This window comes from Populus trichocarpa, chromosome 11, assembly GCF_000002775.5.
Source record: "Populus trichocarpa isolate Nisqually-1 chromosome 11, P.trichocarpa_v4.1, whole genome shotgun sequence".
Classification (NCBI taxonomy): domain Eukaryota; kingdom Viridiplantae; phylum Streptophyta; class Magnoliopsida; order Malpighiales; family Salicaceae; genus Populus; species Populus trichocarpa.
In genome coordinates, this window is record NC_037295.2 from 17,852,860 (window position 1) to 17,864,258 (window position 11,399).

An 11,399-nucleotide genomic window follows, 5' to 3' on the forward strand; every position below is an offset into this window, starting at 1 on the left:
CTTGCTTTCCTAAGCTAGATCTTTGGTATTAGACCCGTCCTAGTTTAATACATCAACTTTGTGACTTGTCGATCTAAGACTTGATTAGAATCGGATTAGTAAAAATTCCTCGAAATTCCTTGTATTAAACATTTTATTTTAAAAAAGCTTGGTTTGATATTAGTCAACCAACCCTCATGATTTTTTATTTAAACATTGTACCGAATCAAAATCCAATTTCTAATTTTTCTTCTGAATCGAAGAAAAATCTTATATATATTGAATATGTAGATTTAAAAAATGAAGAAGTTGAAATTTCAATAGTGAATCAATTCAATTCACACACTTCCATCTCGGCCAAAATTGTATCTTTGAATTTGTGCCATGTGACTAGATTGGGTTGAATTGAGAATCACTAGAGCCTTTCGAGGTCAGTGTACGTAGCAGCCATTAGGAATGTTTTGCACCATAAACCAACACATCAAAAAGATTTTCATATACAAACTTTCATTTCTCGATGATAATGATGGACAACATAAATAATTTCGAAATTAAACCTAACATGATTCAAATCCTGGAGTAAAGGTTGAACTGGTTAACTCGTGTCAATTAAAATTATTATTTTAAAAGATATTAGAATAAAGTTTTGATTTGGTTGTAGATTCATCTGCTGGATCAACCGAATGAAACAAAATTAACTCTAAATCTAATTTTTTTAAAAATATTTGATTTTATAAAATATTGATTTGCTAATCAACCGAGTCGAATCAAGTAAACTTTAAATATGAATTTTCTAAAGATTCAGTTCCGTATCAACATGCCGGGTTATGCTGTATTTAATAAACATACCTTTCGAAGTGCTAGTCATGATTCTTGATCATGGCCTCGGCCACCGTCATTTAGGCAACCTTCTTTTTCATATTTTATGTCCATTTTCTGAAAGTCAGAAGGATTACAAGCAAGCCATGTCAATTCTCCAATGGAGGCTAAGGATCCATTCACATACAGCGTTGATATCTTTTGCTGAGAGCTTGTTAGGCATGTCTGTCACTAGAAAGAAGCCCACTCAAAAAAGCCACGCCTCCCCTTTTCCCTTTAAGAAATGCATGAAAAGGACTCTTATGAGCATGAGGAAATCCTGACTCACCATATTTTTATTTCTCAATTATGTACAGAAACTATGTTGCTCGCTCGAATACAAGTGTTAAGAAGGAGCACTACAACACCAGACTATTATTGCCACAAACTCAAATCTAATTACATGATGGACACATGTAAATTATAAAATATTTTTTTTTGTTTAAAAATACATTAAAATATATCGTTTTAGACATCACCGTATTAAATCCATCTAAAAACACTAAAAAAAACATCAATTTAACACTTTTTGCTGCGAAATACACTTTTAAAATGCAGAAATACAAAAAAAAAAAAATGACCCCAGCGACCCGGTCAAAACCCGGTGAAACAAATACTAGCTTTATCTTACCGACCAGAAGCATTTGCATCTTTTTTTTTATTAACATGGATGTCCATGTCAGCTTGGGCGCACCTCGACTAATCTCACAGCCCTTAAAGTTAATGATCATGTAAACTAGAAGCATTTGCATCCTTTTCTTTTATTATTGTGTATGTTAGTATTCATGAAAGGCACCTAAAGCATAAAAACATATTTAATTGTAGGGATCTAAAAATGAATATGGATATATATTTTTTAAAATGATTTTTTTATTAAAAAAAAAGACAAGGAACATGTTACATTTATTCAAGCTATCTTCATGTTTTTTTATTCTAAAATAAGTAATCAAATACTATATTTAAAAACTTAAATTGATGCCCGACTTCTTGACCTTTCACTGTGCTTGAGTTCAAATTATAAATACCCCTGAATGCCAGATTATTTTAACTGACATCCTTAAATTATATAGTAATGTTTTCAAATTAATTAATATTTAATTAATGTTAAAAGACAAAAAAATCTCATTGATTACCTCAGTAATTACAAAAAAACCCTGAAGAAAAAGATTAAAAAACCCTTGAACCCAAGATTTTTTTTTTTATCCCAGGTCATACTTATCAGTTTACTATACATGACTAAAAAGATAATTATATTATTTTTTGCCAGCTTTGTAATTTTGATTCCAGAGTCAATTACCGTGCTTTAAAAATGAAAAATATAAATATATTATTGGACAATTTTTTAATGATTAATATACTATATAAAATAACTAAAACACCTCATTGGATTTTTTAAGAGAGGACAAAAACTTCATTTTACTATTGAAGTAAATAGTATATATTATTTTTTATTTGGATATCCTCACACCCTTTAAAAAAATAAGACTAGTCTTATTTGGGGTTTGTGGCTGCCTCTCCGAATAAATACGCTTCCTGGAAATCAAACTTATGTTTTCACCTTTACAGGAGTATAGTAGTGTTTTAACCGTTAGACCAACACTTCATTTGTCAGTAAATGATATATTGAATTTTAATATTTTTATCTTTATCTTTATTTTTTATTTATTTATTATGTAATGCATCCATTAAAAATCTCTTCCAACAATCACTTTCGTTTATCTATATTAAAAAAAATGAGAATTACAAAATGGAAGGATGAATAAAAAAAAGATAAATAATAACCAATCCAATTTTCTCTATTAAAATGATATATAGAAAGAATGAAGTCTATTTCTTTAAATTAGAGAGATTATAATATAATAAGAATATAAAGAATTTTTCCTTTCTTCCATTGTCTTATTAATACCCAGAAACCCTTAAATCTAACCATTTGGATCATCATTTTCTTCGTCAATTTTGCTAAAAAAACTCAATCAAAACGACAAAATGATCATAAATATAAACATACAACCTCAATCTTCAATGTTCATAGCATTATTAATCTATCAAAACTCATTAAAACCTTGCCATGTATTTTATAAACAAGAAAAGCCAACCCTAAAACGTGATAAATGAGATAGAAAAAGCCAGACGCGGTTGCTAGAAGTATGACCACTGACCACAGACCATATCTCCCTCATATATAAGAAGACACTCTCCACGCATTCAAACCCTCACACATTACAACACAACAAGAGAGAAGACAACTGTTGAACAGAGACAAGACACCAATTTTCTATCTCTGTTTCTGTTTATAGGATAGAAGAATTTTATCCACTTGTTGCCATTTATCTCGCAACATTTGCTATTCATCAACCTGTCCAAAAAAAGGGCAAAATGGAAGTGACATTTTGTAACTAATGGTATTATTACAACAACACAGTTTGTGTGGTACCAGGTAGAAAAAAAAAGGAGAGTAAATATTGGGCCTACAGTAATCTAAATAACATCTCTATCAGCAGCTTATCTTTGAATCCTTATCCCTTTCAAACAACAAGAAGAGAGTTTTTAATTTGTCGTTTCAATTCTCTGACAGTTCCTCTACAAAACCCATATCTTCTTTTGTCTTCTTATTTTCTTTAGGGTTGTGGAGGTTGTTTTGCATTGGTTTTTGAGGGGAGGGGTTTGTGTTTTTTTTTTTTTGAAAACCCTTGAATGATCCTGTGCTTTAAATGTTTATTCTTTTGGATTAAATCGAGGGTTTTTCTTGTTTGTTCTTGATTTTCAAGGGATTAATTTATCTGGGTTGTTTTTGGTTTTATTGGTTAAAGATGGCTTTAGGGTCAGTTTTATTGGAGATTCTGCATAGACCTACAACTGGTCAAGTGTTGAGTGAGCTTTTTATTTTTGCGATTCCTTTGTGGGTTGCTGTTGCTATTGGGGTGCTTGTTGGGTGGGTATGGAAGCCTAAATGGGCTAGCAATTTGAGTAGAGAAATGTTGTTGGATGCTAAACAAGGAGGGGAATTTTCAGCAACATCATTGAGTACCATGATTCCTAGTTTGAATATTTTGAAGTTTCAGTTGCCAAGTTGTGTTTTTCGAGCTGCTGATGATGGTGGGATTCAAACGGACTCTTTCTCTGGGCGACGTACCCTCAATTCTAAATGCAGGTTAGTTGGCTGCTGTTTCAAATTTAATGTCTTTATGCAAGATGCTCTTAGCTATGGATTATGATTAGAATTTGTGGGATTTGATTGAATTGGAAAAAAAAACTAATATGGTTGAATTTAATCGGGCAGTTCATCAAAAATGGAAAAGGAAAAACCAAATCTAGTGATGGAAGATGATTTGGAGCATTTGTGCAAGCTTGTTGAAGTGAAAGATGGAGGTCCTGCTTGGATTCAAATGATGGATCGTTCTACACCGACTATGAACTATCAAGCTTGGCGTAGAGATCCTGAGGTAGGTTTCCTCTTCTCAAATTGGTGTTGATTTGTGTAATATGTGTAATTGGACTTGTTAATGCAGTCTTGGAAATGAAGTTGTAGTTACCGATGCCAGTTCTTGCTTTATAATGCTGCTCTTTGGTAGACATGTGCAACCCTTGTGATTGAAATGGATTATGTTTTAATGGATTTTCTAGACTGGCCCTCCACAATATCGTACCAGAACTGTTTTTGAGGATGCAACTCCTGAAATGGTGAGGGACTTCTTTTGGGATGATGAATTTCGAGCCAAGTGGGATGACATGCTTGTACATGCTGAAACTTTGGAGGAGTGCCCTACCAGAGGAACCATGGTGGTCCAGTGGGTGCGCAAGGTGGGAAGAGTGTCCCCTTCGTCACTTGTTTCTATGAAATGTTTTGTTTGTGGTGGTTTTTTTTACTGAATTTATTGTTTTTTTTTTGGGTTCAGTTTCCCTTCTTTTGTAGTGACAGAGAATACATCATAGGCCGTCGAATTTGGGAGTCAGGTCGATTGTACTATTGTGTTACAAAGGTATGAGAAAGATTGGACGAATGAGTTGTATATTCTATTTTTCCTTTTATAGTACTTGTAGAGAGACAACTTGATTATATACATCTGCTGAGCAATGTATATCATGAAACGAGGGGATTATGAGTTCCATTTAGGGGAGATCCTATGATGTTGAATTATCAGTCTTATGTAGAATTACTTGGATGTCATATGAATATCAAACTTGATTACCTAGTCTTAGAAGTATGATATTCACGCTACTCTTGGTTTTGAATTTTAAAAGACATGCCTGGAGCAGCAGTAGTTGGTTATTAAATGAAGGGCAAGTTTCTAGTTTTTACCCTGTGAGTTAATTGCTGAAGGCACCAGTGAACCTCATCCTACTGTAATGGAAGACAAACCTGGTTGTGTCTGCTCAAGTCGTGAGCACAAATTAACTGTCCTCTTGTTGCTAGTCTTACTTTCTGTGTGGGGTATTCATGTTTCCATTGGGATAAAAGTGTAATTAGTATTTGATCATATTAGACAGTTACCTCTCCTAGAAACTTATTAGCATGTCTCTTATGTTCTAGGGAGTTCCTTGCTCCTCTGTGCCAAGGCGTAACAAACCAAGGCGTGTTGATCTGTACTATTCAAGCTGGTGCATTCGTGCAGGTAACTTATACTCTCAGTTTTCTAAGTTATACACATTTTGTACATTTCTCTTTATAAGAGTTGCCTAGCATGTTCCTTGTGTGATTGAGATGTCTATCTGTTGGAATGAACTAGTTGAATCAAAGAGAGGGGATGGTGAGCTGACTGCCTGTGAGGTGATGCTGTTCCACCATGAGGACATGGGTATTCCTTGGGAAATTGCCAAGCTTGGAGTTCGGCAAGGTATGTGGGGAGCTGTAAAGAAGTTGGAGCCTGGTTTACGTGCATATCAGAAACATAGAGCATCTGCCGCACCACTTTCACGAAGTGCTTTCATGGCTCAGATCAACACCAAAGTGAGTGCAGACTACCTGAGATCTTTGGAGACCAGCATTAGTGATTCATCAGAGATTGAAATTCGAGAAACATCTGAGAAACCTGTTGGGCATAATGTGCCTAAGTTTTTAGTCATTGGTGGGGCTGTCGCTCTTGCTTGTACTCTTGAGCGGGGGCTCTTAACTAAGGCTCTTATATTTGGAGTGGCTAGAAAGTTTGCAATTAGAAGGAGGTCATGATACCGGATTTTTTTTTCTTCCCTCATTCTGAAGGCACTGGACGAAGTTGACTGCTCATGCAGTGAAGTGAGAAATAGTCCATTGTTGATCTCCATGCCCCTTTTAGAAGGAATAGAGGCTTCCATTTTTTTTTCCGCAGTTGAGCTAAGCGCAGCTTCGCCTCAGGACAGAAAAGGCGAAAAGTTCTTGTAATTGTTGTATTCACAAAATTTAGCAAATTGATGTCATTAAATGATACAAGCTGCAGAAATAACAGGAGTTCAAGGTTCTTTTCTTGTTCATTTAAAATGCCTTAATTCATTTTTTTTTGTCTTTTGCTTGATAATTTAGGGCACAAAAGACCCCACTTGGGAAATTGAGAGTGAAATTTGAGCTGAGCTGATAATCCATTCAAGTAGCCACCTTCTGCTAATAAAACTTGGTTAAAGCAGAAGTTTTGCTAATAACCAGGCCAAAGACGACCTCCTGCATGTCTACTCGTTAACTTTCCAGAGATTATTATAGTTGTTATTGCATGATGGAAGCTGGAGAAGTCTTTCTTCTTGACGGATTGGGATATTTCTCCCCTTCTCCCAGAATTCAACAAATATGGAGGTTCTTGGCAAGTCTTACGAGTGAAACAGTCAAAGGCAGAACAGAAGGCAATTTTCTGAAAAACACTAGTCAACAAAAACCTGCCTCAGCTGCCTTGACATTTTTAGTGCTTGACCAAAATGAGTTCTCACCCATCCGTCTCATTTTCGAAGAAACAGACATTTTGAACAATACCCTTTCGTTTAAAGACAACAGAGTGAATGGCTTTCCTACTTGTTCGAGATTCTCTCATCAGAATTGATTTAAGCCTTGGAGAGAAAAGGGTGGTTGTGGATGCATATTATATAGCATATAGGCCATTTATAGTCAGATCACCTTTTGATAGTTCAAAGGATTCCTGGGTGAAAAGTAACAGGCAAGAGTTCTGTCATTCTATGGTATCATTCCTCATCAAAGAACCTGTCATGTCTGAACTAGAATTTGGGATGTCAAGCATTCAAAAAGGTCTTCTTCACTGCCATGTTGTTCTTCTTGCCCCATATGATACGATCATTTTCCACTCAGTAGGTGGAGAACTGAACCTTTTGAATTAATGGTAAACAAATATATTCACATTGGGTCAACAATGCTACAATAACTCTGTTTTGATTAGTTGAGGCAAGATTTGCTCACGCATTTCCTTCCATTCCACGAGTTTGACATTTTCCTTTTGTCCCATAAAAAAGAAAAAAAGTTGACATTTCCCAGTTCCTCACGATGCAAACTTTGTACTAAGCATACTTTCCACACGGTGATGGATACCAAATCCAGTTGTGAGAGCCAGCAGAAGTCCTCAAATCCAGCCGTTTTTTATGATTATTTTAAGCATGTTTATCGACACCCGCAACCACTGGGGCAAGATTGCCTTTTCCCGCGCCTTGGTCTCACTTCCACTTAATAACTATTATATAAATTTGCCAATGGAGGGCATGTGCAAGAGAATTGCATCTAGGTAGGATTAACTTTGCAAGCACGAAATTATATTTATATAATAGTTATTAAACTCAGCTTTGCTGTACATGTTGATCTAAAAAACTTGAGATTTAGAGTCTGATTTGAGATAAAGACATTAATGGTTAATTTAATGATTTACTCTTGACTTGGTTGAGATGGCCAAATTCAACCAAGTTAATTTTTTTCAAAAAGAATAAAAAGATATTATTTTATAGAAAATCATTGACCCAACAATTCATGGATTGACAATGCCTACATCTTCTTTCCAAGTTAGAACTCTGACACAACTATAATTCAAATAATGTTAATTTTACCCAGAGATTTTTTGAAAAACACTTTCTTAGAATTTGAACCACTGGTTTTATGGGATCCTTTATACTTGATGCATGTAAAAAGTAATTTCGAGAAGAGTATTCAGCACGATTAGTGTTATTTATTACTGTTGTAGTTGAGTTGGATTGGCATTAAAACCCATCTTTATTTCAGATTGAAAACATTGTTCAGAACTTGGAACATGAGATTGTCAAAACAGAAGATCGAGAAGGAGTGGGGCACAATTCTGTAATTCTCAGGCAACAGCTGGGATGAGCGGTTCCTTGGGTAGAAAGCATCCAAAAGCAGCCAAGAGGTGAAGCTAGGCATGAGCTCATTCCTTAATTTTGGATCTCCACATGCAGTACCTTCCATGGGGGCCAATTCCAAAGCCCATAGGATCTAGAAAAAGCTACTCATAGATTGAAGTGGCCCTCCATTGGCAAATTCCACTACTTGCATTTACAAGCAACAAGGAAAAAGCAAAATTTACTCAATGGAGTGATGGAAGAGGCACGCATGAGGAAGAATTTGCGTACAAAACAAGTTTATTGGACTAAAACAGTTTTAATTGAATGGAGCATTGAATCCTCCTTCTCTTCTCTACTTTGTATATAGTTGTTGCGCTCAATCAAGATAGAGAGATTTATGAGGTCTCATGGACATAATCCATGTAGTAAACTCTCCTGTGAAGGAGGAGGAAACAAATTGTGTCGGTGGTGAAGGCAAAGCTAGAGCTAGCGTTGTTTAAAGCTAATGCAAAAAACAATTATATGGGCTAACTATTCACCAGACATCTAAAGACTAGAGGCTAACCATGATGGTCTTGATACTTGTTTATAGCATCATAACTAACATGGAAGACATGCCAATTTGGCATTTTTTTATGCCATGGAGGAATGGCTCATTGGAGTATAGATGTAAGAATAAAGCATGCAGACTGAAATTTATCATAGTGATTATCTGTGTAAGATAATTGCTAGCAGATTATAGCCTTTGTTGTTTCAAGTTGCTGGCCAGAATCGAACCTTAAGCCTAGGATTAAGTTGTTAATCTGAATTTAGAATAACCCTCTTGCTAATTGAACTTCATAGACGGGCAGATCAGAGCAGCAGCTATATACAGAGGGGAGGGGATCTTGGCTCTGATAAGAGGAACATGATTGCCATGATTTGAGAGCATCCAAAAAATCATAGCTCACAGTATGCTTAGAGAAGTTAATCCACGATTCATCAATTAAGAAAAAATCAAAATTATTTCAGGAAATTGAGATAAGATCATCAAGAAGAACAAAGAGTATATTAGTGTCATGAAAAAATAGACTGGGAATAGATTTTCTCATTACTATCACAGCCTCAGATAGATCAATCAAAGAATAATTCCTATCCTTTTCTTCTCTGTAAATTTCCTACAAATGATCTCAATAGTTAACAATGGTCTCAAAACAGTTGAGCCCATCGAGCTCTAGCGCGAACCTTGTCATCTTCTTCTCTTGTTTCCTAGTTAATGATCTCGAGGAGCTTCCTTGTTGATTCTTGATCAGCTTATCTTCAGCCACCTTCCTACTCAAAACCCTCTTGGTATTGCCATCCATGGTTGTAAAAGCAAAAGAAGACTTCACTTTTTGGCTCAAGAATTCATTACACAAAGCATCAAAAGAACTGAACATAGAATTCATATCTCTTCAACAAAATCTTGATCACCCCAAATTAATCTCAAGAAGTAGTAGAGGATCTTTTGATAGCTAGAGAGCAAGATTTTGTTGGGCAATTTGAGGAGGAGCAATGTCAAGAAAAGCTTATATATAGTGGTAAAGAAAGGAAGGAATCTTGATTGCCGTCAAAAACAAGGAAGGCTGTGCGATTCCTTTTATCTTCCAAGATGGTTGTTGTTCCTTGTAGGCTTCAAAGGCGTGGAATAGTTAATGGCGGCTTCTTTTGGAGCCTACTGGAGATGACCATGAGATGAGACCATGTTCAACGATCAAAAGCCAGCCGCCTGCATGCGTCTTGTCAAACCATGTTTACTTGCTTGGGAATTGGAGATTGCTTAGCTAGCTAGTGCTTGGTCTCAATTCACAAATTTTCTTCTGACCTTACTTGAAAAATATCTCAACATGCCTTGCCACTTTTAACGGTCGAGGATTAGTTTGTTTATTATATGATTATTTCTGTGTTTACATTCCCTAACGTCTTGTGTACGTGACATTTTTTATTTTCCATGATAACTTGAAATTTTTTATCTCAAGCTTAAACCCTTTATTCAATTAAAAAAAACTTCTAGGATCACGGGCACAGGGTATAAAGCACCTTGTATTTCTAGACTAAGGATTTAGAGGGTCAATGGAAATGCGGTATAAATTATGTTTTTTTTTAAAGTTTTATAAATTTTATTTTTTTATTTTTCATTAAAATAAAAAAATTATGTTTTCGAATCGTTTTGATGTACTGATATTAAATTTTTTTTGAAAAAAAACAAAAAAAAACTTTATTTTATATATTTTTAAATGAAAAGTACTTTGAATTATCACTATTATTACAGTACCAAACATGTTTTAGTCTGTTAATTGAAAACCAGCCTACGATATACACTTTGTGTTTTTTAAAAAAGAAAAAATTGGTGCATTTTTTCTTTAAATTGATGATGGTAAGATGATATACCCTGTGTGTTTTTTTAAAAAAAAATTATTGGTGCATTTTTCCTTATAAAAAAATTGATGATGGTAAGATGATTGTTGTGTGATTGTCGGTCCAGATATTCTTTGCTTGGTTTTTGGAAAGGTTAAATGAACCAAGACAAATGGTGGCATAAATCAGCTCATGAGTCGGTGGGAGGCAAGAGTTCAGATAATTAATTAAGAATATTGACTTCAATTCTGTCTCTGGCTCTCTGCTGTTCCAAGACAACAAAGAATATTAAATTAAACATGTAACTATTTATGTAAATGAAATCAATTTGACTAATTGGTGTAATGAATCTCATGACTATATAATATCATATATCAAGAAAATATAATTTATATGGTCCAATAGAGTGATCAGAAAACTGTTTTTTAGGGGGTGAAATATTCAATTATGATGAGCAATATTAATTAATTACATAATGATTATATATTTAGTTTGCGTTTGTTTCTCGGAAAGTAGTTTCTGAAAAACCATTTTCTAAACTTTTATGTGTTTGTTTGCCATTAAAAAAGTTGGTCAATGGAAAATATTTTCCGGTCAAAGAAAAATTTAGCTTGATTTTCAGGAAAGTGTTTTCCTTTTATTTTTTGCGGAAAACACTTTCCAGAAGTTGTGAAAAATTTAAAAATATCATATTATTTGCTGATTATGTCAAATTTGATCCTCAAACTTTTGATTGCTATATATTTTGTTTGAATCTTTTTTTTTTCAAATCCATCCCTTAAAATTTGATTTAATTTGATTTTTATATTAATTTTAGTCCTTATTTTTATGATTGTTATTTACTTTTCTCTTATCATTTTTTAAATTGAAATTTTTTATCTATTAAATTTGGTCCTCAATCTTTTGATTGTTACTTATTTTATTTAAAA

The 11,399-nt window shown here is 34.3% G+C and overlaps 1 protein-coding gene across 1 annotated transcript; it reads left to right on the forward strand.

Moving 5' to 3' along the window:
* The first annotated feature begins 3,041 nt into the window (after positions 1–3,041).
* On the forward strand, positions 3,042–6,292 carry LOC7489081 (uncharacterized). Its single transcript, XM_024581215.1, has 6 exons — positions 3,042–3,988; positions 4,118–4,280; positions 4,462–4,638; positions 4,734–4,817; positions 5,369–5,450; positions 5,565–6,292. The coding sequence occupies exons 1-6, from the start codon at positions 3,648–3,650 to the stop codon at positions 6,002–6,004; spliced, it is 1,287 nt and encodes a 428-aa protein (XP_024436983.1). The 5' UTR covers positions 3,042–3,647; the 3' UTR covers positions 6,005–6,292.
* The last annotated feature ends 5,107 nt before the right edge of the window (positions 6,293–11,399 follow it).

Bases quoted from the DNA above. Each gene is read 5' to 3' on its own strand.
- LOC7489081 (XM_024581215.1), top strand. From the start codon at position 3,648: ATGGCTTTAGGGTCAGTTTTATTGGAGATTCTGCATAGACCTACAACT. The intron at 3,989-4,117 runs GTTAGTTGGCTG...TTAATCGGGCAG, and splicing joins ACCCTCAATTCTAAATGCAG to TTCATCAAAAATGGAAAAGG. The intron at 4,639-4,733 runs GTGGGAAGAGTG...TTTTGGGTTCAG, and splicing joins TGGTCCAGTGGGTGCGCAAG to TTTCCCTTCTTTTGTAGTGA.